The sequence below is a fragment of the Thalassophryne amazonica genome, chromosome 19, assembly GCF_902500255.1.
Source record: "Thalassophryne amazonica chromosome 19, fThaAma1.1, whole genome shotgun sequence".
Classification (NCBI taxonomy): Eukaryota; Metazoa; Chordata; class Actinopteri; order Batrachoidiformes; family Batrachoididae; genus Thalassophryne; species Thalassophryne amazonica.
The window spans coordinates 67,058,819-67,086,260 of NC_047121.1; the positions used below are offsets into that span (position 1 = coordinate 67,058,819).

At 41.5% G+C, this 27,442-nt stretch overlaps 2 protein-coding genes across 3 annotated transcripts; both read right to left on the reverse strand.

The window, feature by feature from the left end:
• Positions 1–527: 527 nt before the first annotated feature.
• Positions 528–26,888, reverse strand: mrpl35 (mitochondrial ribosomal protein L35). Of its 2 annotated transcripts, XM_034195237.1 has the most exons (6): positions 26,877–26,888; positions 24,088–24,092; positions 3,579–3,631; positions 3,280–3,436; positions 1,116–1,260; positions 528–1,023 (listed from the first exon to the last, which is right to left on the reverse strand). In XM_034195237.1, the coding sequence occupies exons 3-6, from the start codon at positions 3,607–3,609 to the stop codon at positions 835–837; spliced, it is 522 nt and encodes a 173-aa protein (XP_034051128.1). In that variant the 5' UTR covers positions 3,610–3,631; positions 24,088–24,092; positions 26,877–26,888; the 3' UTR covers positions 528–834. The 2 variants fall into 2 exon arrangements, with proteins under 2 accessions (XP_034051128.1, XP_034051127.1); XM_034195236.1 differs by lacking the exons at positions 24,088–24,092; positions 26,877–26,888 and having other exon boundaries at positions 3,579–3,694.
• Positions 5,819–19,132, reverse strand: si:dkey-21a6.5 (multiple epidermal growth factor-like domains protein 9). Its single transcript, XM_034195235.1, has 9 exons — positions 18,815–19,132; positions 16,777–16,950; positions 16,459–16,597; positions 16,269–16,357; positions 13,275–13,338; positions 9,076–9,164; positions 8,831–8,943; positions 8,597–8,753; positions 5,819–6,272 (listed from the first exon to the last, which is right to left on the reverse strand). Exons 1-9 carry the CDS (start codon positions 18,861–18,863, stop codon positions 6,115–6,117), a joined length of 1,032 nt encoding a protein of 343 aa, XP_034051126.1. The 5' UTR covers positions 18,864–19,132; the 3' UTR covers positions 5,819–6,114.
• Positions 26,889–27,442: the final 554 nt, after the last annotated feature.

A 27,442-nucleotide genomic window follows, 5' to 3' on the forward strand; every position in this document is an offset into this window, starting at 1 on the left:
ATTCATTATGCACATGAAATGTCCTTTTAATGGATAAATGGGGTGGAATATATATATATATATAAACAAAAAAAACAAACAGGGAAATCAGACCTGTTGCAGAGAACTGTGTTTCAACATTATTAGTATCAGTGTTAAGTGTTGGCGGTGAGTTTCTTCTATTAAGTCATGAAAAGTAAACAAAAAAATACATGTTGCTCTGTAGATTTGTATCCTTGTGTGTAGAGCATTAACGTCATACCTGCATGATTATGGCATATTTGTTTAAAAAAATATGTGTGAAATTGTTGACCTCTAGATGCCTTGCTGGTGAGCAATTTTATCATTTTTACTTATTTTGTGAATCAGAAATCTTACTGCTATTAGTTGCTCTAGATAGGGGCAAAATGTCTTATTTACAGTCACCGACTTTCCTTTATTTTGAAAACAAATCTCACTTTAGTAAAATATCTTACGAAAACTGGTTCTGGCAGGCCAGAATGTCAAAACAAATTTCAATTTGTGAATTATATAAGAAAAAGCAGTGATGTGGTGACATGATGGTTTATTGCTATTTATTGTTCCACTGGGTTAAAAATTTCTGTTCATTGTTTCGCAGCCATTAAATAAAACAAATCTTGGATGCGGTTTGAGCCTTTTAAATTGTGTCTTGTCTTTGAAATTGGATCTTAAGTCTTGATCCAGGACAATCGCCAACATCGCAGCAGGTAAAAGTAAAAACATCATGTGTGATTTACAAAAGTAACTAAGCAAAATCATTTTAAAAACGAATTTACTTCATACAACAAATCATATTTTTTAAACAGAGCAAGAGCAGCCGAACAAATGGGAAGATTACACTTTGAGATTGACACGATCATGGTATTTCAAATATGGATCATCAAGATACCAGTTTCTCCTTTTCCAAAAGGAAGTTGTCATTTTATCCAAAAGCTTGCATTGTGTCTTGTTACAAAACACGTGCTCCCTGAGGCGCTTCTTTCTGGCGGGTAGCTTCTGCCACAGTTTCTTCTTGTATCCAGCCTGGTGACAGTCAAAGACAAGGAACAAGAGTGTTTTTAGCAGTCACACACCCAGGGCAGTGGCTTTAGCAGACAACAGTAAATGAGCCGTGCCTTGCGTCTGATCCAAAGCCCGCAGTGCAGCCTCATGAACCTTTTCGTCACAGCTTTCACTGACTTCCTTTTGCCTTTTCTCAGCCCAAAATACGTCAGGTTTCTGACTGGCTGCTGCGTCACAGTGGGAATGAGCGCAGACACCCTGCAACAACACAAGGATTTAGTAAAGGTGCAACACTTGAATGCGTATTCAATAAATCACAAAATGTACTGTACTCTCTGACACTATGTTAACAACAAAACCAATTCATGTTTTATTTTACTTTTTGCTATACAGGCTGAATATTTGAAAACTGCTACCCATATTATCCCAGGTTAAGGTTATCGAGGTCAAAGGACTCCCCAACTGTGACATGAGTGTTGCAGTTGCACTGTTTGTCCACCACAGGGCACTCTGCAGCTTCCCTTTTGTCAACACACATTTGTGGAACACAATCAGCAGACAGAATGTGACATAAACCCCCTTTACACAGGCACGGGGTCTGTCCAGCGGTCCTTGTGCAGACATGAAATTGTGTCGAACACTGCATGACACCAAAGAAGCAGTCAGACCTTACAATTTCCGCTCGGTGTCCTATCACAAACCGCCATTGTCACAATGGTTACTGTAAAGTATGAAGTTGCACCTGATTTCCGGAGAAGTCACCAAGCCTGAAAGACACATAAATACCACACAGGCCACGCAAAAAACACCTCACAGGGTACCCCATGGCCGCCCAAGGACCACTGTGTTTTCGCCACGGCAACAGCAGATCACCCACAATAACAATAAGTGACTTGAGTTTGGACATGAACTCAGAAAAGAAAGAGCAATATCACACCCAACGGACACAATGATCCAGCAATTTAAAAACAAAAAACAGATCTCTGTATAAAGAGTGCACAAACTCCATGTGAGACAACATCATACAAGGGCCACTGAAGTGGTTACACAAAGGTGTTTTCGCGTCATCTCTGTGGATTGGGTGGGTTTTAAGCCGCATGACAGACTCACAACTGCCGCCATCCTGTCTAAAGGGAGCCTTAGCAGCATAAAAATGTGTTTGTGGTAAGTTGCTACTTGTCACGTGAAATACACAACAGGGCTAGTCATCCCTCAATAGAATGAAAAAAAAAAAAAAAAACCTGCAACAAATATAAAGGATGCAGATTTGAAATACATGTAGTGCCCTGGGTATGTGGAATCTCTCCTGACATATGTGGAGGTTACCAACAAAGTACTACAAAACAGATGTGTGTGTATGTGTGATATGAACAGCATATAAAGTCCACTGGTACAGATTCTGTTTTTGTTGTCCTTCCGAGAGCAACGCAGGGACCTTTTACAATTAGCTTCATCACAGGAGTTTGGCTGCATAAATAAGTAAATAAATATATTTCAATCTTATTTATCAAAACTAATATTTTCAAACGTTGTTCAAATGCTGTTAATGTCAAAACAAGTTTAATTTCAAAGTGCATTATGTTATCTTTGTGAAGACTCATTACAAAAACTACACAAAACAAATTTTCACGAAAATCTTTGTTTATACTACTGATACACTGACACATCGGATTGTAGAATCATCAAATATCAGACAGGCTCCATGAAATAGCCCAGAAAATTAATATAAATCCACTCTGTACTTGATGTTCCCTTTGTACCCTCCATCTGTGCAAGTTATTTTTGATCAAGTATACACATCTATAACAGCTTAGTCCAATTAAGGGTTGGGGGGGGGGGCTGGCGCCTATCCCAGCAGTCAGAGCGTGAGGCGGGGTACACCCTAGACAAGACGCCAGTCTGTTGCAGGGCCACATATAGACAAACAAACACATTCATTCACACACACACACACACACACACACACACACACACACACACACACACACACACACACACACACACACACACACACACCTATGGACAATTTAAAGTTTCCAATCCACCTAACCTGCAGGTCTTTAGATGTGGGAGGCAGCTGGAGCATACAGAGAACCCACATAAACACTGGGAGAACATGCAAACTCCACACAGAAAGGCCACAGGTGGGAATTGAACCAATGACCTTCTAGCTGTGAAACAACTGTGGTAACCACTAAAGCACCGTGCTGCCCATCAAGGATACACTTCAGAGAAAATCTCCATATGCATTAGCGCCCCCCACTGGTCAGTAGGTACCGTTGCAGGATGTTGTCGCGGGGCGGCTGCCACACTACAGTCCGCAGAGGGGCGCGGAAAGCGGCCACGGAGCTGAGAAGCGGCGAGTTGCGGATGACGGAGACGGACAGACAAACGTTTGGTGTCCGGACGAAGCCCGACAGCGGCCTCAGCAGGCCTGTACGACAAAAACACGTCAGAGGACACCACACATACCTGCACGAGTACTTCCGTCAACTCCAACACTGAGCAAATGCACATTTTATATTTAAGAAAACAGAGAAATCAAAATGGAAAGGTGATAAATTGTGACTACATACCGGAGACCTTCCCAAGCAAAGCAGCCGCCATGTTTCCTTAGTCAGTACGGAAGCTCATTGGGTCAAACTTGTCACAACATGCGAAACACCAAAGTTCGACACGAACCTGGCTCACGAACACTGTTTCGAATAATCAGTTAGCTGCAATACACGATTCAAACAGTAGGCTGCGCGCTAACAGCAAAATTTGGATTATTTTGTGTGTGTGTGTCCGCGTGCGTGTGCCCTGTTCTGCAACTCGGACATTGACACCACAGAACATCTAATTTCTTCTTGTAGATTTATTAAGAATTTTTTTCATGTTTTTCCACGCGTATTGTATTCACTAGATTAAAAAAAAGAAAACTCAATTTACAGTGATCAAAATATTCTAGTAAGTCCCTTCGGCTGCTCCCTTGTTTGCACTCGGGGTCGCCACAGCAAATCCAAGGTGGAGCTGCATGTTGAATTGGCACAAGTTTTACGCCGGATGCCCTTCCTGACGCAACTCCACATTACATGGAGAAATGTGGCAGGGGTGGGATTTGAACCCGGAACCCATATGAAAATTAATTTTGAGCTCCACACGGAAGAGAAAAAGCAGTTTGAGAACAATAATTTAATTATTTTGGCAAATCAATGAATATTAGTAAATATTTATTTTAAAGTAGTTTTAGTTTTATACCTGTTTTGTGTTACACACCAAATTTTATCTCGTATCTTAACTATGTGTGCTTGTACTGCTAACTTGTTTTACGTTTTTTTAAATATTGTCATATTTGTTCATATTCTACTATTGACAAATGTATGCTTTTGGTTTTTATGTATGGACCACAATGCAAATAAGTGTTTTCACTTTACTTGCTTTCACCCTTCCTCGTACCCAGGGGTACAATTACCTATTAACATAGAACCAAGACACTGATGGAAACATATAAATTGACATTATTGTGACACTAATTTTATTCACTTTTTTCAGTATATCATGAAATATAAGTAAAAAAAAAGAAAGATTCACACCATTTATTTGTTTTTGTTTAAAACAAAAATTCAGTCTTAAAAACAGGTGAAAAAAAATTAAGCAATTACAGACAATATGATGTAGCTTACTGCAGAAAAATGCATGAAAAAAAAAACCCACACATAACCAAAGTTTACACCATTTACACCGCTCTGTAACCAAAGACATACATGCGATAGTGGGATCACCCACAACATCAGCAGACATGTGCACAGTGAATCAAAAACCTTTAAAAAAAAAAAAAAAAAAAAAAAAAAGGTATGTTCTAACATGAGAGCCACTTGAGTCACGTATGATATTTTCACCGTTCCAGCATAATGTTCATAATCCAATCACCAGTTCAAGAAGAGGAAATGTTCATGCACCAACAGGTGACAAAATACAGACAAAACCTGAGTATGTGTGTGGACACACACAGCTAATGAAGCGGCTTCCACATGGGTCCACGACGTCATACAATGAAGCAATTAACATCCAATTGCGCTCTGTGTCACAGAGAAAAATACATCTCGACCCAAACGAACACCTGTGGGAGGTTTTGGACTGACATGTTAAACAGCAAACTGTAAACACCATCATCAAAACACCAAATGAGGGAATATATTTTGGAAGAATGGTAGGAAAGCGTCTGATGGCAGTCTGCAGGGTACCCCCCACCCACCCCCCGTATAACATCTTGCTGGAAGTGCAGCAATATAAACCCAAAAACTGAATATATTTCAATACATCTTAACTCCAGCATTCACTAAGAATTTTGATTAGTGTGGCACAGACCTGGTGGAATGACTGAGGGTCAGGCAAGGACAAAGTGACTTGATTTTGAGAAGGGGAGGAGGGGGAATCACTTAAAAAAAAAGAAGAAAAAAATCAAGGTCACAGCACAGGGTCAAATTTAGGCCTAAATCTTACATATGGAGAAAGAGAGACCCTTCGGCTGTTCCCTTTTTTCCCCCCCTCACTCAGGGTCGCCCCAGCAGATTCAAGGTGGATCTGCATGTTGAATTGGCAGATGTTTTACACTGGATGCCCTTCATGACGCAACTCCATATTACATACAGAAATGTGACAGGGGAGGGAACTGAAACGGGAACCTTCTGCACTGAAACCAAGTGCACTAACCACTTGGCCACCACCCCTGCAAATCTTACATATACAGAACATTTAGAATTGCTATTTAAAGGAATTAGTTGCAGATGCACCTATGGTTATTATTCAACACCAATATGAAGTTCAATATCACCTTTCTATCAATCATATGACCTTTAAACTTGAGTGGCCTAAAGAGGTCAAACTCAAGGTCATAACCGTTGAGTGCGCCTTCTTGCTGCTTTCATTTGTCACCTGTCTGTGTGTAACAGCGTCATTTTACAAAATGACAAAAAGTGCTGTTTCTCAAAAAGATCATCCAAATATGCCTCAGGGGAAAAAAAAAAAAAGCTGGTGGACTTCCAAAACAAGGTGGTCCAGGAGTTTGTAAGTCTGACCTCAGCTGATGTTCTAGCACTTCAGCATAGCTGTAAGCTGAAGTCTTTTGGCTCACCACCCGGCGTAAACGGGTTCTGCGTCACAGGGGATGGCGTAGTACCTCCGCGGAGACTGTTCTTTGGGTAATAATGGAGCTTGAGCTGCAGCCAGGTCTCGGTCATTATCTCTGCGTCGGCGTAGCACCATTAAAATAATGAAGAGTAAAGCCACTGAAAGGTAGACAGGACAAATTCCAGAGGATAATGTGGAAATTTACCACCTGTAGGTTTGGATAACATATCACACAGTAACACGTGCACAGTGATTGCAATTGCACAGAGTCCTGTTTGTGCACAATGTTAGTGCAAAGGAAATTAAATCCCACATTCCCAGGGTGCACAAAAATACTGAATATTTCCATGAGTTCAAAAGAGAAAACTAAGAAATACATTATTGGGTAAAAGTCTACCAGACATACAAAATATTATTTTTGATGCATTTATTTTATGAGTATGTCAACAAAAAGTTTGTGTTTCAGCAGGATTACACAAAAACCAGGTTGATTTCCATCAGATGTGTGGGACAAGGGTGGATCCAGAGATTTTTGGTGGTGGTTTTGTGTGTGCGTGTGTGTGTGTGTGTGTGTGTGTGTGGGGGGGGGGGGGGGGGGAACGATACAATGTAAAAATTATTTCATATTGCTGAACACAGTGAGATATGTTCAGCTTTTTTTTTCCAGTGGAAGATAATGAATAATTGTGGCAAACATTATCCTATCAAATCCTAATGGGTGCTGAATATACTGATATTTAAAGATACAGTGTGTAGGATTGAGTGTCATCTAGTGGTGAGACTGCAGATTATGTTATACTGTCACCTGTCAAGGTTTTGTTTCCCGCATTTCACAATAATAAGGATTCTCAAACTTGTTAGACGGTACCAGCAAGTATACGAGGTCTGTGATAAAAAAAGCGGTCCTTTTATTTTTTTCAAAAAATAAATGGATTTGATACATATGTTTTTACATCAGACATGCTTGAATCCTCGTGCGCATGCGTGAGTTTTGTCATGCCTGTCGGTGACGTCATTGGCCTGTGGGCAGGCTTTGAGTGAGGTGTGGACTCCCCCTCCCGTCAGAATCTCTTTGTCTGAGACGCTGCAGGGAGACGGCGTGCGTTGCTTTATCAAATTTTTTCAGGACCGGTGAGGGATATCCGTGTGGACACTATTCGAGAAATTCAGCTGATTTTCGGTGAAAGGTTTAACGGCCGATGAGAGATTGTGGAGTTTCTTTCGCTTTAAGCACAGCCCACAAAGCGGATCGGCGCAGCGCGGTCGGAGGTGGCGTCCGTCTGGCTGTTTTGAGCTGAAAACATCCTAATTTAAAGCTCTGTTCACCCAGGTCGTCGTCAGAGAACAGAGAAGTGTCAGAAGAGGTCGCCATGAGGAGTTTACCCGGACATTCCACTGTTAAAGGAGATTTTGTAATGAAAGAACGTGCGGACGAATTTGCCGAGTCGGGTCCGTGACGATGCCCCAAATCCGTCTGCGCCGCGACAGGAAAAACACCTCCGTGTTGAAAACCATTGGTAAAATTCAGGCAGCTTTTGATGGCTTTCAACAAGTGAGTATCTGAGAAATTGTTTAACAGCTGGGCATGTTCCAACTTGCCCGTTAAGGTTTCCAACAGAGGTGTTTTTCCTGTGGCGACCCCCCGCGGTCGGGTCCGGCCCGACATGCGAATCTGCCCTCACGTTCTTTCATTACAAAATCTCCTTTAACAGTGGAATGTCTGGATAAACTCCTGATCCCGAATTCTTCTGAAAGTTCTCTGTTATCTCACGACGTCTTGGGTCCACAGAGCCTGAAATTAGGAAGTTTTCAGCTTGAAACAGCGAGATGACGCCACCTCGGAGCGCAGATCGCCGTCAGGCGCCGTGGGCCGTCCTTATAGCGACACTAACAGACCAAAATCTCTCATCAGCCGTTAAAAGTTTCACCGAAAAACAGCTGAATTTATTGAATGGTGTCCACTCAGTTGTGCCTTACAGTTTTTGAAAAAATTTTCAAACAAAGCAACATTCTCTCAGCCATTCCTAAACAATGAAAAAAACAACGAGAGGGTGGGCCACTTCTCACTCAAAGACTGCCCACAGGCGAATGACGTAACCAACAGGCGTGAAAAAACTCTCGCATGCCCACGAGGGTTCAAGCATGTCTGATGTAATCACACGTGATTCAAATCCATATAGTTTTTGAAAAAAATAATAAGGTCCGTTACTTTTCTCACAGACCTCGTATGCGTTTCGGGTTACTGTATCAACATGGCAGCCTCCATCAGGGGGCCCACTCCCATTTAGATATGAAGGTCCAATTCTAAAATCAGCTAAACACATTGGTTCATTGTTGCAGGTACTTATACACTAATAAACAGATTTTTACGAATGATGCATTCAATTTTTTGCTAACAACAACAACAACAACAAAAAAACAATCCTAAATCCCATTCACTGTAGCTTTAACAGGGTTTTTTTGTGAAAGCACAGTTACTTACCACCACCTGCAATAACTAAAAGAGCAATAGTTACAGGAGCCATTTCACAGGTGTTTCCTGCTTTGCGGAAGAAGGTCTCCATGCAGTAACGCGGTGCTGAGATGCCTTCTGGACAGAAGGCATCAATGGGGCAAGGAATGGGGTTCACATCTGGACTCTGTGACAACAACATATTAGGTCACCAAACCAAGCAAGGCGATCATTCAAAGATAAACGGGTTGTTTTCACACTCACGGGGCAGTAGTGATCCTCTGGGCAGATATCACAGCTTTCCTGTCCCCAGCGGATCTGAAAGAAGCCACTGCTGCAGATTTCACACTTACTCTCATGAGGAGCTTTGTGCATACCTGTCCAAAAACCAGTCATCAGCTGGATGCCTGCAGCGCACCTGCTTCTCTCCTGATATACTGTGAGCTACAGTGCTCTGAGAAATGTTAAATCATGAAGTTTTAGCTTTGCGATTGAAAGATGTAAACTACCTGGCCGACACAGCGTGCATGCTTTTGCAGCATCCTGCAGGGACTCTGCACCTCCGGGGCAGATCTGACAGTGGGAACAGCCAGAGGAACTATTGGAAACAAAAACACTTCTCATCTCCTGGAGGTAGTATTTTTGGCTTGGTATGCTTGTCTGTCTGTCAGCAGGATATAGCAAAAACAAGTGAAGAGATTGTAATACAATGTGGTGCCACAGCAAGTTTTGGGTCAAGCTAGTTAGATTTTGAAGCAGGTTTGACAGATGTAGAGCGGGCAGCTCAATGCAATAGGATTTGGGCTACCAATATGTGGACCTGGGTTCAATTCCTAGTCATATTACCCTTCTGTATTCTTAGAAAAGTCACTTCATCTTCATTGGACTTGGCTGGGAAGTATCCTGTGATGGACTGGTATTCTGTCCGGGGAGAGTTGTGCATCTGCTTCATGCTACGGAATCAGGAATAAGCAGTGGCACCAATGGGCCTCAGGGCCTATAGAGTTAACTTCTTCACACCCTATCTCCTAGGTGGCTCCAAGGGGGTAGGAGCATGATGGCAGTGGATGCAGCCCTGGCAACTGATCTAATGAACGCCTTGCATGCGGATGTTCCCTCGCCAGACAACCTCTCACTTCCGCCACCCAACTTGGCCATCTAAATGTGAGATATTCAAGAGTACATGCCTCTCAAAGGAAACAAGAGATGACTATCTGACTAGTGTAACTCAAGTTATGCCCAAAATGAACCCATGATATTTACTAAAAACACAAACCCTTTGCACCCTGCGCCTTACTTTGTGCTCAGATTACAGTAAGTTCTATATCAGCCCCGATACCCATTTGCACCCATGGTTATCCCATGATAAGCACCAGCTCCACCATGTGACAACAAAATAAAAGTGATGCCTGTTCCTTAATTTCCTTGTGCATGATAATAAAATTATTCCCTGCAACAGCTCCAGATGTGTCTAGGTAACAAACAGGTACAGGGTATATTCTAACAGGATCCAGCAATGAGCAGCAAGGCTCGACAAGCAACTTCACTAGTCTGTCTGTCTTTATTTTATATTATGGTCATTGTACATGTTAAAAGATGCCAACATGGCCCAAAATAAGAGGTGCACTGGTCCTTCCCCTTCAGTTATCTAAATTCAAAATGTCAGAGGTGAATATGCAGTAGTATTTAGAGTTACAAAAAATTTTCAGACCTGCTGACTGACTGACCCATTAAATAAAGGCTTGCCCCACTAATCGCAAAAAACATACCCTTTTACTTTGTAGGCTTACAAGATGATAGCATTTCTTGTTTTTGAATAATCAAGTCATGAAACTGTTTCCTGATGGACTCATTCATTATTATTATGTTTTCACTTGGTTCTTTGTTTGTCTGCTTGTGAACAGCCTGTAACCCACAATTTTTCATATATCATTAAAAAAAAAATTACTGAAGATTCATATCCTGATAGGCAAGAACTGATTCAATTTTCAAGGTTATAGGTCAAAGGGCAAAGTCAGGAAAATCCCAATCTTTAACATTGAAAGAATTTTCAAAAATTCATAATTCTGTCAAAAAAGATCAAATTTCTATCATATTTGAGAGCATTATATGGGATGGTATCCTTTATTGACTGACGACATTTGATCGGGATCTGATCCAGATTACACATTTTGTGGCCATTTAAATTTAATAATGAAAACCCCAAATGCATATTTTACATTATATCTTAACCAAACATGCCCCAATCACTCTCATATTTAAAGGTGATGTGGAGACTGACACTCACTATCGCCTGTCAAAGTTTGATCCAGATCTGATCCGGATTGTGGATTTAGCAGATATTTGAAAATCTCTTTTGATCTATATTTTGTATTACATTTAAGCCCATGAAAAGGCAATTCTTACAGGACTTTGACCTTGAAATTTTTTTCCAAGGTAAAAATTTATGGAATTGAAAACTACTGTTGGCAGAGGTTTGCGCTCTGAGTGCGGTGCTCTAATTTATCAATCTGTTCAAGGTCAAGGTCAATCTGTCCTACAGATTGTAGGAAAGGTGTTTCCCTCTGTGTGCTGTCTGCTGTGCATCAATAATTTTTAGCACACATGAGCATGATGAGTACCAGTTATGTGCACCCCTGAATATACATATTAAAGCCTAGGAATATGAAATATACAGTAGTGTTCATAATAATAATAGTGCTATGTGACTAAAAAGATTAATCCAGGTTTTGAGTATATTTCTTATTGTTACATGGGAAACAAGGTACCAGTAGATTCAGTAGATTCTCACAAATCCAACAAGACCAAGCATTCATGATATGCACACTCTTAAGGCTATGAAATTGGGCTGTTAGTAAAAAAAGTAGAAAAGGGGGTGTTCACAATAATAGTAGCATCTGCTGTTGATGCTACAAACTCAAAACTATTATGTTCAAACTGCTTTTTTATCAATCCTGTGAATCACTAAACTAGTATTTAGTTGTATAACCACAGTTCTTAATGGTTTCTTCACATCTGCGAGGCATTAATTTTGTTAGTTTGGAACCAAGATTTAGCTCGTTTACTAGTGTGCTTGGGGTCATTGTCTTGTTGAAACACCCATTTCAAGGGCATGTCCTCTTCAGCATAAGGCAACATGACCTCTTCAAGTATTTTGACATATCCAAACTGATCCATGATACCTGGTATGCGATATATAGGCCAACACCATAGTAGGAGAAACATGCCCATATCATGATACTTGCACCACCATGCTTCACTGTCTTCACTGTGAACTGTGGCTTGAATTCAGAGTTTGGGGGTCGTCTCACAAACTGTCTGCGGCCCTTGGACCCAAAAAGAACAATTTTACGAGGGTAGGCTGAAAAGTTCTAAGGCTCCCCATGAAGGAGTAATGCATTAACTACATTATAGTGAGCCTTAGAACTTTTCAGCCTACCCTCGTACTCTCATCAGTCCACAAAATATTCCTCCATTTCTCTTTAGGCCAGTTGATGTGTTCTTTGGCAAATTGTAACCTCTTCTGCACATGTCTTTTATTTAACAGAGGGACTTTGCGGGGGATTCTTGCAAATAAATTAGCTTCACACAGGCATCTTCTAACTGTCACAGCACTTACAGGTAACTCCAGACTGTTTTTGATCATCCTGGAGCTGATCAATGGGTGAGCCTTTGCCATTCTGGTTATTCTTCTATCCATTTTGATGGTTGTTTTCCGTTTTCTTCCATGCGTCTCTGGTTTTTTTTGGTCCATTTTAAAGCATTGGAGATCACTGTAGATGAACAGCCTATAATTTTTTGCACCTGCATATAAGTTTTCCCCTCTCCAATCAACTTTTTAATCAAACTACGCTGTTCTTCTGAACAATGTCTTGAACGTCCCATTTTCCTCAGGCTTTCAAAGAGAAAAGCATGTTCAACAGGTGCTGGCTTCATCCTTAAATAGGGGACACCTGATTCACACCTGTTTGTTCCACAAAACTGACGAACTCACTGACTGAATGCCACACTACTATTATTGTGAACACCCCCTTTTATACTTTTTTTTTTACTAATAGCCCAATTTCATAGCCTTAAGAGTGTGCATATCATGAATGCTTGATGTTGTTGGATTTGTGAGAATCTACTGGTACCTTGTTTCCCATGTAACAATAAGAAATATACTCAAAACCTGGATTAATATTTTTAGTCACATAGCACTATTATTATTGTGAACACTACTGTATTCTGATTATGAAGTCTGTGTACCTACCCGAGATAATAAACTGCAGATGCACAATTATTGGTTGACAGAACACTCAAAACAACAAATCTGCAAACATGCATTATTCATGTTTTTCCCCTCTGTCGTCTGTTGTAATTATCAACTTGCCATCTCTTCGTAGATTATAAAATGACATGAAACAACTGCAACAAACCAAGGCAAAGTGTGCATTCACTAATAAACCTTTTCCAAGATTACAGATTGTGCAGATACACCAGTGGCACTGTGTGTGTGTGTGTGTGTGTGTGTGTGTGTGTGTGTGTGAGAGAGATCATGCACATCTCAGATAGAAACCACACAACCATGAGTTGGAAGCATGTGATGTGAGATTTGGTCATTATGTAAATGAATAGCTTGAGTTAATATTATTAGATTCCCAACATTCAACTCTGGATCTCAGTTCAAACAACAACAACAGCCAAGCAGAGTTCACACACAACTTACTTGCAGAAACGTCCTTGAAGACATGGTGTGCATGAAGTGGAACTCTGCTCCGATGAAAAGAAACCTGAGAACAGCAAACACACTTTATATATTGGTTCTTGTGTTTTGAATTATACAGTGGGGTAAAAAAAAAAGAAAGTACATTTAGTCAGTCCCTGATTGTGCAAGTTCTCCTACTTAGAAAGATGAGAGAGGTCTGTAATTTTCAACATAGGTAAACTTCAACTATGAGAGACAAAATGAAGAAAAAAAAAAAATCCAGGAAATCACATTGTAGGATTTTTAAAGAATTTATTCGTAAATGATGGTGGAAAATATGTATTTGGTCAATAACAAAAGTTCAACTCAGTACTTTGTAACATATCCTTTGTTGGCAATGACAGAGGTTAAACGTTTCCTGTGAGTCTTCACCAGGTTTGCACACACTGTAGCTGGTATTTTGGCCCATTCCTCCATGCAGATTTCCTCTAGAGTAGTGATGTTTTGGGGCTGTCGCTGGACAACATGGACTTTCAACTCCCTCAACAAATTTTCTATGGGGTTGAGGTCTGGAGACTGGCTTGGCCACTCCAGGACCTTGAAATGCTTTTTATGGAACCACTCCATTGTTGACCAAGTGGTGTGTTTGGGATCATTGTCATGCTGGAAGACCCAGCCACATTGCATCTTCAATGCTCTCACTGATGGAAGGAGGTTTTGGCTTAAAATCTCATGATACATGGTCCCGATCATTCTTCCGTTAACACGGATCAGTCGTCCTGTCCCCTTTTCAGAAAAAGCCCCAAAGCATGATGTTTCCACCCCCATGCATCACAGTAGATATGTTGTTCTTGGGATGCAACTCAGCATTCTTCTTCCTCCAAACACAATAAGTTGAGTTTTTACCAAAAAGTTCTATTTTGGTTTCATCTGACTATATGATATTCTCCCAATCCTCTTCTGGATCATCCATTTGCTCTCTGGCAAACTTCAGAGGGGCCTGGACACGTACTGTCTTAAGCAGGGGGACACGCCTGGCACTGCTTGATTTGAGTACCTCTCTGCGTAGTGTGTAGCCTTTGTTACTTTGGTCCCAGCTTTCTGTAGGTCATTCATGAGGTCCCTCCGTATAGTTCTGGGATTTTTGATCAGTGTTCTCATGATCATTTTGACCCCACAGGATGACATCTTGTGTGGAGCCCCAGATCGAGGGAGATTATCAATGGTCTTGTATGTCTTCCATTTTCTTACAATTGCTCCCACAGTTGATTTATTCACACCAACCTGCTTGCCTATTGTAGAATCACTCTTCCCAGCCTGGTGCAGGTCTACAATGTTCTTCCTGGTGTCCTTCGACAGCTCTTTGGTCTTGGCCGTGGTTGAGTTTGGAGTCTGACTGTTTGAGGCTGTGGACAGGTGTCTTTTATACAGATAACAAGTTCAAACAGGTGTCATTAATACAGGTAACAGGTGGAGGACAGAAGAGCTTCTTAAAGAAGAAGTTACAGATCTGTGAGAGCCAGAAATCTTGCTTGTTCGTGGGTGACCAAATACTTATTTTCCACCATAATTTACAAATAAATGATTTAAAAATCCTACAATTTGATTTCCTGGATTTTTTTTCTCGTTTTGGCTCTCATGTTGAAGTGTATCTATGATGAAAATTACATACCTCTCTCATCTTTCTAAGTAGGAGAACTTGCACAATTACGCGCAGATGCAAAAGGCAGACCGATTTTTAGTCCTGGATTAGCCATTGAAGATGACTGAGTGAGTGTGACCAACTGGAAATCATTTTATTGTTGTGTTTTCTTGTCATTTTCAACAACAGTCTTTCAGTGAGTTTACCACCATCACATTAGGGTTTGATCATGACTGAAAATGATTTTGCATGGCATGGTACCAATTCATTTTAATTTATTTAGTTTATATAGAGCCAAATCACAACAAAGTTGCCTCAAGGTACTTCACACAAGTAAGGTCTAACCTTACCAACCCTCTCGAGCAAGCACACAGGTGGCAGTGGTAAGGAAAAACTCCCTCTGATGATTTGAGGAAGACACCTCAAGCAGACCAGACTCAAAGGGGTGACACACTGCTTGGGCCATGCTACCAACACAACTGACAATACAAATATACAGGAAATTTTGGGAGTCCAATACCACTTTTTCATGTACGATACAACACAGATACTGGAACCTTTGGGATCTGCCGATACTTTTTTCCTTTCTTATATCAACTAATCTGTTAATAAATATGTCTGGATGTACCTACCCATCTAATAAAACATCAACCCAAACTGTACAAGAAATATTCTACTCCACTAAAGGAAAACATGTGACGCAGCCAGGTATGATACCTCCACCATAAAGTCACAGTGATTGAGCCACAGTTGCTACCTAGCAACTGGTAGGTCAGATCTGGGAACATGTGCTGGTGTCACATCCACTACATCATGCAACTATTGTGGATAGACCACCGGCCCATCCCAAACTCCTGCAAACAGCATCTATCTGTGACAACCGAGTGACGTGGACTTCCCTTTGGCCTTTTCCAGTTGAGGTCTACAACATGAATGCTATGGATTCCCTATGGATGAATGCTAGATCATCCATAGGGAAGCACCCCACATGGATGTAATGCCATGGTTGCTCTCCTCTCACAATGCAAGTGGTACATTTCATCTAGGTCTCCATAAGGAACCATTCCTTTGAAATAAAGTCATTACAGCTGTACCCAAGGATCCACCAAAGACTCCCATTACAAGTGACAACATGTGGTGTGTTTCTCTGTGCATAATCCAGCAAGTAGGCACCTGAGTTTTGAGTACCCCAGTTGATGAAGAAGGCCAAGATCACGCCCATGTTCCACCTGATTTGAGTGGATAGATAGTTAATGGAATGGTTGTCTGCTCGAATGATTTCCATCCAGGACCAAAAGCACGTGTTCCCAGATGTGACCTGACCTGGTTGAATACGTCACCAAAGGTTTGTATCTACAGTTAAATCACCACACCTGGGGAACATCTTGTGCAGCTTTCAGAACCACTTCCATTACTGAATGATCCAGCAGGACAGGGCTGACATAATGGACTCCCTGTTAAACTGCATGGAAGGCATAAAATGATAACTGTCAATACCATTCAAAGTAAAAAAATAGATTTTTTTTTTTTTAAGAAGTATACTAGCAACGTCTGCACCCTTACTTTGAGTAGAAGCCAGGGCTGCAGGGTAAACATTGCTGCTGCCCAACCAGTGGCTGGAAAAAGCCTCTGCTACACGGCGGGCACGCACCAGGAAATAGACACAGCCCAAGGTCAGGACAGCAGGAACAGAACAGGGTATCTTGGGGAACAAAGAATCTTTTCTTCATTAGAAATTGTACATTCTTAGTCCAACAGATCAGCACAGTTCAGTTCACAAGTTAGAGTTTTGTTCTGGGTTACTACAAACAGCCAGCAACAGAATCCAAAATGATTAAAAGTATCTTTTTTAATGATCATCTGTTTTACACAGAGACTCACTGTTGTCATATCGGGACCCCGGTGCACAAGGCTCACAACTGGAAGTGTTGAGTCCCAAACAGCCTGGGATTGTGGTGCTGAGAATCAGGGGAGTCGGAGTCGGACTCGTCACATTCTCACTGACTGTGGTGTTGGTCACAGCCGGAGGAAGTGTTGTCTGACTTTCCACCCTGCCTGGAAATAAATGACACATTAGAGAGAAGTGGACTTTTTGCAATTAGAGTTTTGATCGACACTTAGCGTGTTGGAAAACATTGATCTTTGGATAAGTTGTCTCATCCAAAATGATGAATAAAACAAAGGATTACCAACACCGGTTTATCAACGGCCGTGGATAAGATTTCTTTATTACCTGTGATTACTTTGAAATCTTGAACGCTGGTAGAGCAGGCGAAGACCAGTGAATCTCTTATTTTGGGCCATGTTGGCATCTTTTAGCATAATAATAATAATTGAAAAAAAATTATTTTATATATTAGTTGAAATAGTGATGTTGACACAGTGGGACATGTCTGGGCTTGTTCAGACAGGTGCATTAAAGTAGACCTTTTGTTTGCACGCACCTTGTTATGAAACCTTCTTGGTAATCTATTGTTGCCTGTTTGGTAGCTCTCTGAACTTTTTTGAAGGGGATATATTGTACAAAACCGTCCTCTTGCAGTCACATATGGTTGGCATTTCAAGTTGTTCATCCTCAAAGTCCCACAATTCTCTCTCTGCTGGTAGAAACTATCCTGCCTCAACCCACATTTAGACATGAAATGGCTCATTTTAACCTCTGTGACATATGTCACAGAAGTCTATTTCTGAGCTGCTGCTTGCTCTGTGAGGCATGAAGCTGGAGCTGGTCCTTGTGAAGAAAAAGACAGACTTAAGCCTTTCCACTACTCCTGATCTGCGACCCATTGGAAAGGGGGTGTGGCAAGTAGCAGCTCCTTTCCAATTAAAGGAACAGGCGGCTTTGCTTTGGCTTCTCGCTTTTTCAGTGACCACAACTGATTTGACACAAGTTTGACTCCTGAATGCAACTCCATGTTACATGGAGAATGGATACAGGTGGTCTTAAAGTGAGAACCTCCCAATTAGGAAGCAAGCACCCTAACTGCTTGGCTACCAAACTGCCCAGAAGACTGAAGAAAAAAAAAGAAGACTAAGTGGTTGCTCCCCTATGCACGGGTTACTGGTTGCTCGCGCAGGCTAATAAGGAGGATGGTGCATACTGATTATCACAAGAGAAGGCAAAGGTGGCGCAAATCGCCTTAGATAAAGAAGCAATAACACAAAGGGGAAAAAAGGCAACACAACAACATAATGCAATCTACGACGTCACCACTGGATGACATTAAATCCTACACACTGTAGCTTTAAAAAAAAATATCAACATAATATCAAACGTCACTGATGGGCAGTAGATCTATTTCCATTCACTTGTCACTAGCCTGAGAAATGTGGAATAAGCACATAAGCAAAACAGAGGCCACATTGTTGCAGTAATCTTATTAGGTTAATACTTGTTGAATAGGAGCCACACCCCCATGATATTCAGAAAAATGGTCATGTGGATTCTCCACTTCAACCTCCTTTGGTTGGCAACATTTCTCCCTCAAATTAATAGACATAAGGAGACAATCGAATTTAAAATTTATAATTATGAATATCAGTAAAATATATAGTGCCTAGACAGTTTGCAATAACACTACAGCAAGTTTTATGTCAATTTAAGATTAATAATAAGAAATGCATACTCCTCAAAATTTAAATTTCATGGCGGTTTTTCACATGTAGAAGATCACATTGTAAATTAAATATGGTAAACCTAGAGATTCCAACGTACGGATGAGTACAAGCACATAAATAAATAAATATATCAGATTTTATGAAAGCTTTTTTCAACAATCTACATGTGCTGTCGCATCTGCAGGAATTTTAATTTTATCCGCTATTATCTGCCCATAATAGGCTCTCAAACTCTAGCAGGATTACATGCGTTTTGGTTTTGGTTCCCCGCCAACACACACTTTTAAAGTTGAAATCTCACCGAGGAGACAAACGGTGGCGATCACACGCAGAACTCCCCAACAGTCCATCCTCCAGATCGGATCCAGTCCTGTGGTTAATCAGCGTCCGGAGCATGCCATCCTCCTGGTTGAGTTGTTTTTACAGCTATAACCTCAGAGAAACTCGCTTGGAGCAGGTCCGCTCATCAGTGTCATACGACAAAATACGTATCATGTGATTCTGCTTCAGAAGAAACTCGCTGAAGAAACTGTTCAGAAATCGAGTGGCGCCCTCGTCATTACACTGAACAGCCTCTAGAGGCGCCAGAGCTGCTTGTTCGGTTCTTGCCCCCAGTGGGAACCGAGTGTTTAACTTACACATTTCAAAAAACTTCTCGACGCTTGTGTCCTAAAATAGACCAAAGTTTTCCTTAACTTCTTATCTTAAAGAGGTGAGACTCTGCTTAAGGACCAACTAGTATTTTGGCTATATTTCTGATGGAAATTTAGACATGCCAGAGGCGGCAGGTGACGTTAATGACGCTAATTAGCAGGAGCAGTGAGGTGCGGAGCTCCTCGTTTGATATTTTGTGATCCTCCGGATAGAAGTCCCAGTTGAGTTGTTACTAGGTTTCTTCGCTCCACCAACTTCTACGTGAGAATATAGTGTAAGTGGTTGATGTTGACCGGATGGGGCAGCATTACGCTTGTTTAGCGTACAGCCTGCCGGAAATCGTTAGAAGAAGAAGAGGCTATTTTGTGAGTGGTTTATTACTTTTTCCCTGCTGACGTTCGTTTCATTATTTTGAGTTTTAAATACTTTTTGTGACCGAGTTTTGATTGGGGTGGTGGGGGTGGAGAAAGGATTTGCACGGGTTCGTCAGGTCGCTGCTGCGTTGGGTATCGTCGGTAATTACAGGCCTCTTTTTTTGTTGTTTCAAACTCAGCAGTTGCATGTGGCAGGAGCGTGGTTTTCATTTTATTTTTGGTAAATTAATTTATTGTATCCACACAAAAGACTAATTCTTGTCTATATAAGGTGTCTGAGCCCAGTGAAGCTGACCTCCCCACCCACATAAAAAAATCCAAGTAAACAGAATCTAATTTCCAACGGTACATGAACGCAGCAGCGGCCTGCGTTGTGTTCAAAATCAATTTACTGCTCTGATGATATATTCATTCAGCTTTACACTTATATTTATTGTCCCTTTTGACAGTTTTGTGTTATAAATCAATATATATGGCTTAGTAAAGTAATAGTGATACAGCAGCCACTATGGCACACCAGCATTTTTGTCATGCCTCCTGCACACTCCTGCGATTATTTTAGACTCCTGCACATCCTGTGCCTTTCAGTCGAGCCGTCCGGTATACGGTACTCATGCTGACTTTCCTTCTTTGCTTTTGTTTTGGTGCGGTAGTCGGAAGTATCGACGAGGAACGAGTGTTAATAAGATCTACAGTCGGAAGCAGCGTCGTCATATTGAAAAAGCATATGACATGTTGTGGAAGGATGGCCTTCTAATTAAGTTAAACCAGTTGGGCATTAAGGGGTGAATGTTTCAGTGGGTTAAGGCATTTCTGTCTGATAGATCAATAACAGTGAAGGTAAATGGCATCTTGAGTGACTGCTATCAAGTAGACAACGGTACTCCACAGGGGAGTATTATCAGTCCTTTATTATTTTCTATTATGGCTAGCGGAATGTTCATGGACGTTCAAAGCTATGCTAGTGTGGCGCTGTTTGCGGATGATGGGGCAATCTGGAAAAGGGGGCGAAATGTACCTTACATTATGAATATGATGGAAGAAGCCATAAATACAGCCCAAGAGTGGGCTTTTAAATGGGGTTTTAGGATATCAGAGGATAAAACTAAATTTGTACTGTTTAGTAAGAAAAGAACACTACCGGGCCTGAAATTACAACTTGCTGGTAAAACCTTGAAGGTTGAGTCATTTAAATACCTGTGCCTATGGTTTGATAGGACTTTTTCATGGACGATACATATAAAACAGATGGTTGATAAGTGTAAGAAGGTAAAACCCTTTACCCATGATGCGTAGTGTCAAGCTGCAAGTACTTTGAGACAGAAATGCCCAAACTGTATAGCCAGCTCTGAGAGAAAGTTGAAAAAGACCTCTGTGAATTAAAGTACTTCACAACTATTACGGACTTGTGGTCGAGCCGCACCATGGAGCCTTATATCAGCCTCACGATCCATTTCATAATTGATGAGTGGGAACTGGCCAGCCGGTGCTTACAGACTTCATATTTCCCTGATGAGCATACGGGTGAAGCGATAGCAGAAGGATTAAAGGATGCGCTGGAATCATGTGGTCTCAGGGAAGAATCTCAAGTGTGCAGTACCGGCAACAACGCCGCAAATGTGGTGAAAGCAGTGACTCTGAACAACTGGGAAAGGCTGCATTGCTTTGGTCACAGGCTGCAACTCACTATTGGTAGGTTTAAACTTCTCTTTGTAAGAGTGCAACATTATAAGCTATTTTAATGTACTTAACTCCACCAGGTTGAGTGTACAGCAGAGGCAGGGCTGAAAAACCTTTGTTTGTATATGGATTCCTGTCAAAATTTGTTTCTATGTTAAATAAATGTTTAAAAATTTTTTTAGTACTGAGTGTGTATTTTTACTGTATATTTTTATTGTTTTACCTTGTAAAGCACTTTGTGACCCCTGTCTGCGAAAAGCGCTATATAAATAAAGTTTACTTACTTACTTACTTACCATGTTCCGTTTATCTCGCCATATGAAACCACTAAGTGTGTGTGTGTGTGTGTATGTATGTATGTATGTGTATATATATATATATATATACTCAACAAAAATATAAACGCAACACTTTTGGTTTTGCTCCCATTTTGTATGAGATGAACTCAAAGATCTAAAACTTTTTCCACATACACAACATCACCATTTCCCTCAAATATTGTTCACAAACCAGTCTAAATCTGTGATAGTGAGCACTTCTCCGTTGCTGAGATAATCCATCCCACCTCACAGGTGTGCCATATCAGGATGCTGATTAGACACCATGATTAGTGCACAGGTGTGCCTTAGACTGCCCACAATAAAAGGCCACTCTGAAAGGTGCAGTTTTGTTTTATTGGGGGGGATACCAGTCAGTATCTGGTGTGACCACCATTTGCCTCATGCAGTGCAACACATCTCCTTCGCATCATCCGTGAAGAGAACACCTCTCCAACGTGCCAAACGCCAGCGAATGTGAGCATTTGCCCACTCAAGTCGGTTACGACGACGAACTGGAGTCAGGTCGAGACCCCGATGAGGACGACGAGCATGCAGATGAGCTTCCCTGAGACGGTTTCTGACAGTTTGTGCAGAAATTCTTTGGTTATGCAAACCGATTGTTTCAGCAGCTGTCCGAGTGGCTGGTCTCAGACGATCTTGGAGGTAAACATGCTGGATGTGGAGGTCCTGGGCTGGTGTGGTTACACGTGGTCTGCGGTTGTGAGGCTGGTTGGATGTACTGCCAAATTCTCTGAAACGACTTTGGAGACGGCTTATGGTAGAGACATGAACATTCAATACACGAGCAACAGCTCTGGTTGACATTCCTGCTGTCAGCATGCCAACTGCATGTTCCCTCAAATCTTGCGACATCTGTGGCATTGTGCTGTGTGATAAAACTGCACCTTTCAGAGAGGCCTTTTATTGTGGGCAGTCTAAGGCACACCTGTGCACTAATCATGGTGTCTAATCAGCATCCTGATATGGCACACCTGTGAGGTGGGATGGATTATCTCAGCAAAGGAGAAGTGCTCACTATCACAGATTTAGACTGGTTTATGAACAATATTTGAGAGAAATGGTGATATTGTGTATGTGGAAAAAGTTTTAGATCTTTGAGTTCATCTCATACAAAATGGGAGCAAAACCAAAAGTGTTGCGTTTATATTTTTGTTGAGTGTATATATATATATATATATATATATATATATATATATATATATATAAAATGTCTTTATTTTGACACAGAACAAGCTTCTTTCAAAATGTGATGGTGTGGTGAAAATTGAATGTACCCTTTCTTCGTCTGTGTTGTTTAACGGCAGCTGCCATTCCTCAGGGCCCCTTCACATATAGTGTGAATTTGGTCGAAGAAGGAAATGTGTAAAATCGTAGCGGCCACCAACACCTGTTGCTACAACTGTTTGCGCACACCAGCGGCTGAAAGACAAACATCTAACACCGCTCATTTGGCACTTAGTGCGAATGGCCACACATTTTCTATCATCATGAAAACAGTCAGCAGATGATCACTGTCGAGCTGGATGTGAAATTTGCAAAAAGCCACACACGTAGTGCATGTGTCTCACACGTGTGTGCGTGTGTTGTGTCCCCCACTCCCCCTAGCACATCTGGTGTGCGGGGGGGAAGCACACTTGCATGAAATGCTTATATGTACGTACAGATCTGATCACATGGGGGCCAGACAGCCAGGTCGGATCGCACACAGCACAGAGAGGGGCCTGTCAGGTGATCATAGCACACTGACAGCTGGAGGGCAGCTCAGCGCACACATTACAAACACAGAAACCATCGCCAGGGCAGTTATATAAATAATTATGGCAATACCTACATAATGGACGGGGGGTCCGCTCACTGCCACGGCTGTAAAGATCTGTGTTCCAAGACGTCCCAGCTTGAGAACACATTCCGTGTTTGGAAGGACATGAACTGACAACCTTTGTCCTCAGGCGCGTGTCTCTGCCTACCTGTCCTCACATGGAAATATATATTAAAAAAAAAAAATCTGTCACCTTTGCACCAGGCTGCAGCACTCGGACACAGCGCGCTTTGTCCATGTCTTTGTTGATTTCAGCTTTTTTTGCTTTTCACTACTTTAATCCCTGATCTATAAACATCACATCATAAACATACTACGCCCTAACTTTGAGGCCTTTTCTACAGCCGCCCTCAAATGTATGGAATACATTTGAAGAGTTCAGATGCAAACCCAGTATCTCCAAAACCAGAAATTTGTAGTTGAGGCCAACATGTACTTGGCTGTCAAGGGGAACATCAGTGTGCAAAATATGAAAGAATTTGAACAAAGTGTTTTCATTTTATTGATGAAACTCTGTGCATTTCCAGATATGGTTTCTTTTAAATCATTTTCAACTCCATTTTTCTCCATTTAAAGAGAAAAATACTTATTGGGTTTTGCATCTGAACTCTTCATCAGTAAAGGCAAGGCTCAAAAATATTGATTTGGTGTTTTCCCCCTACACTGTCTCAAACTGCTCAATCCATCCAGCAGCGCTCTCCTGTACAGCACCTCCTCCCCCTCCAGTGTAGACAACTGTAAACATCCCCAGCTAACGGTGACGACAGGCCAGGTTAAGAGGCAGCTGGAAAGGTTACATCAGAGGAAGGCGGCAGGCCCGGATGGCATCACACCCAGGATCCTGAAAACCTGCGCTGACTAGCTGTCCCTTGTACTGGTACATCTGTACAACCTGAGTCTGAGTCAGGGGAAAGACCCGTTGCTGTGGAAGACATCCTACGTGGTTCCAGTTGCCAAGAAGTCAAGGCCACCGAGCCTCGAAGACTAAAGTCCAGTCGCTCTCACATCTCGTGATGGTCTTGGAGAGACTGGTCCTAGCCCAGCTGAGGCCACAGGTGATGTCATCTCTGGACCCTTTGCAATTTGCCTACCAGCCCCATTTAGGAGTCGAGGATGCCGTTATCTACCTGTTGCAACGAGCCCACATGCATCTGGATGGTGGAAGAGACAGTGAGAATCACATTCTTTGATTTCTCGAGTGCCTTCAATACCATTCAGCCTTTGCTATTGGGGGTGAAGCTGCGGGGGATGGGTGTCCATGACTCAGTGGTCTCCTGGGTCACTGAATACTTGACAGGCAGGCCACAGTTTGTCCGTCTGGGCAGTGTCCTGTCTGATTTGGTGGTCAGTGACGTAGGAGCTCCTCAGGGAACTGTGCTTTCCCCTTTTCTCTTTACCTTATGCACCACTGATTTTCAGTACAACTGAGTCATGTCATCTACAGAAATTTTCTGATGACTCAGCTGTTGTTGGGTGTGTGTGTGTGTGTGTGTGTGGGGGGGGGGGGGGGGGGGGGGGAGTACAGGACATTGGTGGACAACTTTGTGGAGTGGTCTGAAAGAAATCACCTGAGGCTGAACGTGAGTAAGACCAGAGGGATGGTGATTGATTTCAGGAGGAAGACGACGACTTTACAGCCACTTAGGATCAGGGGGTAGGTGGTGGAGGACTACAAATACTTGGGAGTGGTGATCGGCAACAGACTAGACTGGGCATCTAATACTGACGCTGTGTGCACGAAGGGGATGAGTAGACTCTATTTCCTGAGGAAGCTGAGATCCTTCAATGTGTGCAGCAAGATGTTGGAGATGTTCTACAATAGTGTTGTTGCTGGTGCCATTTGGGGCAGCAGCATCAGAGCCAGGGATTCAGATAAAGACGGGAGAGCAGTTACACAGCCTGTGCTGTCACCATTTATGCAGGGTAAAAAAAAAGAAGAAAAAAACCAAAAAATCTGGCCATGAACATGGCTGTATCAGGCGTGGCACAAACCGGGTGGATGCAAGCTCACATAACTGATAGAGTTCAAAAAGGTTTAATAAGTGCAACAGGCAGAGGGTCGGTACACAGGTGATCCAGCAGCGAGGCAAGGGTAGCGGAAAGGTGAGAGGATGAGATGTAGTTCAATAAACAGGTACAGGTCAAAAATACAGTTTATGGGCTAGCGGAGGCAAAGGCAAACTTGAGCTCAAAAACGAGGCAAAGTCAGAATACAGGCAGGCCAAAACGGAGCACGGTACGAAGGCTGGAAAGTGACACGAAATCAACAATCTGGCAGTGAGCTGTGGAACTGTGAGAGCTTAAATAGGGAGCAGGTTAACCAAGGTGTAATGAGGTGCAGGTGTGAAGGAAGGCTTTGGAAGGGGGTGTGACCGGGGAAGACAAAGGAGAGTGCAGTGAGACAAAGGCAAAGCAGACCGGGGAAAGATAAATAAGTGACGGAAAAACCAGTGGTGCAAAATGTGACATGCTTGACAAACAATAATTAATGTGAACAAAAGGGTAAAAACTAGGAAATAATGTGACTAATCTAAAAAGCGGAAAACAAGATCAAGGATGATAAAACTATAAAGATTAAACTATAAAAGTAAATGCAATAACCAATAATGAGATGACCAGTGTTGTTCAAGTTCACACTTTTCATGAACTAGTTCAAAGTTCACTTCACAAATGTTCAAAATGAACTGTTTGTGTTCATAGTTCACATTTCAATTTTGAACTAGTTAATTTTTCTTTTTTTAGGTGAGAAATGAAAGCTTGAACTTGTTTTTCAAACTGACTTCAATCGCTACGCCTACCTTCTATCCTAAAACTGTTCACTATAGATCTTAAATTCTATCACACAAAATGGAAGTTTTTGCATATATAATAAGGACAAAGGATGAAAAAAGATTTTTGGTTTATTTGTCTGTTGCACCAATAATGTTTCTCGATCTAGAAAAGGACCAGAAAAGAAATCTCGCATAAAAAAAAAAAAAAAATTTAGTGTGACAGATGGGCATCTTTGTCAGTTTGCAGTACTAACGTTTCAGATTAAAGTGCTGAAATACTGCGTATACAAAAAGGCTATGGTGTTGTACTGCATTTAAACAGAAACTTTTTTTTACTTTCTATCAACTAATGCACCCCTGTAAACTAGGAGTGCCTCTGTATTGGGAAGTGAATATTCAAAAACTCTGAGTACACAAATATGAAAAAAAGTATTCTTATTTTGCTATGTTCCCTTGATGTTGTAACACGGAATAAAACAATACAATAAGAAAAGGCGTTCTTTAAAGGAGTGGAGACAGCGCAACCACTGGACTTTCTGGTAAGCCTTTTTGAATTACAATTCGCGCCGTGCGTCCATCACCTCGCTTTCTGATTGGCTGCACATCATATCGGGTCAAGACAATCCAAGTGCGAGAACAGGTCGTGTCACTCGAATCATCAAGAGAAAACAAATTCCGTAACGTTTAATTGGACCTCAGCATTGATGTTCGTCGTTCATTTCACACAGTCTGAACTAGTTCACGTTCAAGTTCTTTACTTACAAATGTGTTGTTGTTTAAAGTTCACAGAAAAAATGTGTTCAATGAATGCGTTCTTTTGAACTCGTTCATGCACAACACTAGAGATGACCACATAAACTACACCAAAAATAAAAGAACTGAACGACAAAACCAGAGACTACAGAAATATGCAATAAATAACAAAAAAATGATAAACAGAATGCAATAACAAATGGAACATAATCAGATAAGAAACACTGAAGATAAATAAGAACCAAAATCAGTGACTAAAGCATAATACAATAAATTTGATAAACAGAACTAAATTAAGTCTAAAGTAATTTAAGGGACCAAGAGTGAAAGATGACAATAAACAACTACAGAAACTAAGGCAAAACTGCACAAAAGGCAAGGTGAGATGCACCGAAGATAAAATGAAACAAAACCATTAATTGAGAATGATCATAATAACCTGACATGACATGAATAACAACACAGAAGTTCAACGCACAGAAGACGAAATGAGTCCAGAACTATAACAATTGGCTGTAAAAGGGCCAGACCATGACA

What these genes read in the sequence shown, in the direction of transcription:
- mrpl35 (XM_034195237.1), bottom strand. Translation starts at nt 3,609, where the DNA reads ATGGCGGCTGCTTTGCTTGGGAAGGTCTCCG. An exon ending in TTTGCTTGGGAAGGTCTCCG is followed by an intron (nt 3,437 to 3,578) that starts GTATGTAGTCAC and finishes TTTGTCGTACAG; the next exon opens with GCCTGCTGAGGCCGCTGTCG. An exon ending in GGCTTTGGATCAGACGCAAG is followed by an intron (nt 1,024 to 1,115) that starts GCACGGCTCATT and finishes GACTGTCACCAG; the next exon opens with GCTGGATACAAGAAGAAACT.
- si:dkey-21a6.5 (XM_034195235.1), bottom strand. Translation starts at nt 18,863, where the DNA reads ATGGACTGTTGGGGAGTTCTGCGTGTGATCGCCACCGTTTGTCTCCTC. An exon ending in GGGGTCCCGATATGACAACA is followed by an intron (nt 16,598 to 16,776) that starts GTGAGTCTCTGT and finishes TTGTTCCCCAAG; the next exon opens with ATACCCTGTTCTGTTCCTGC. An exon ending in CTTCAAGGACGTTTCTGCAA is followed by an intron (nt 9,165 to 13,274) that starts GTAAGTTGTGTG and finishes TGTTTCCAATAG; the next exon opens with TTCCTCTGGCTGTTCCCACT.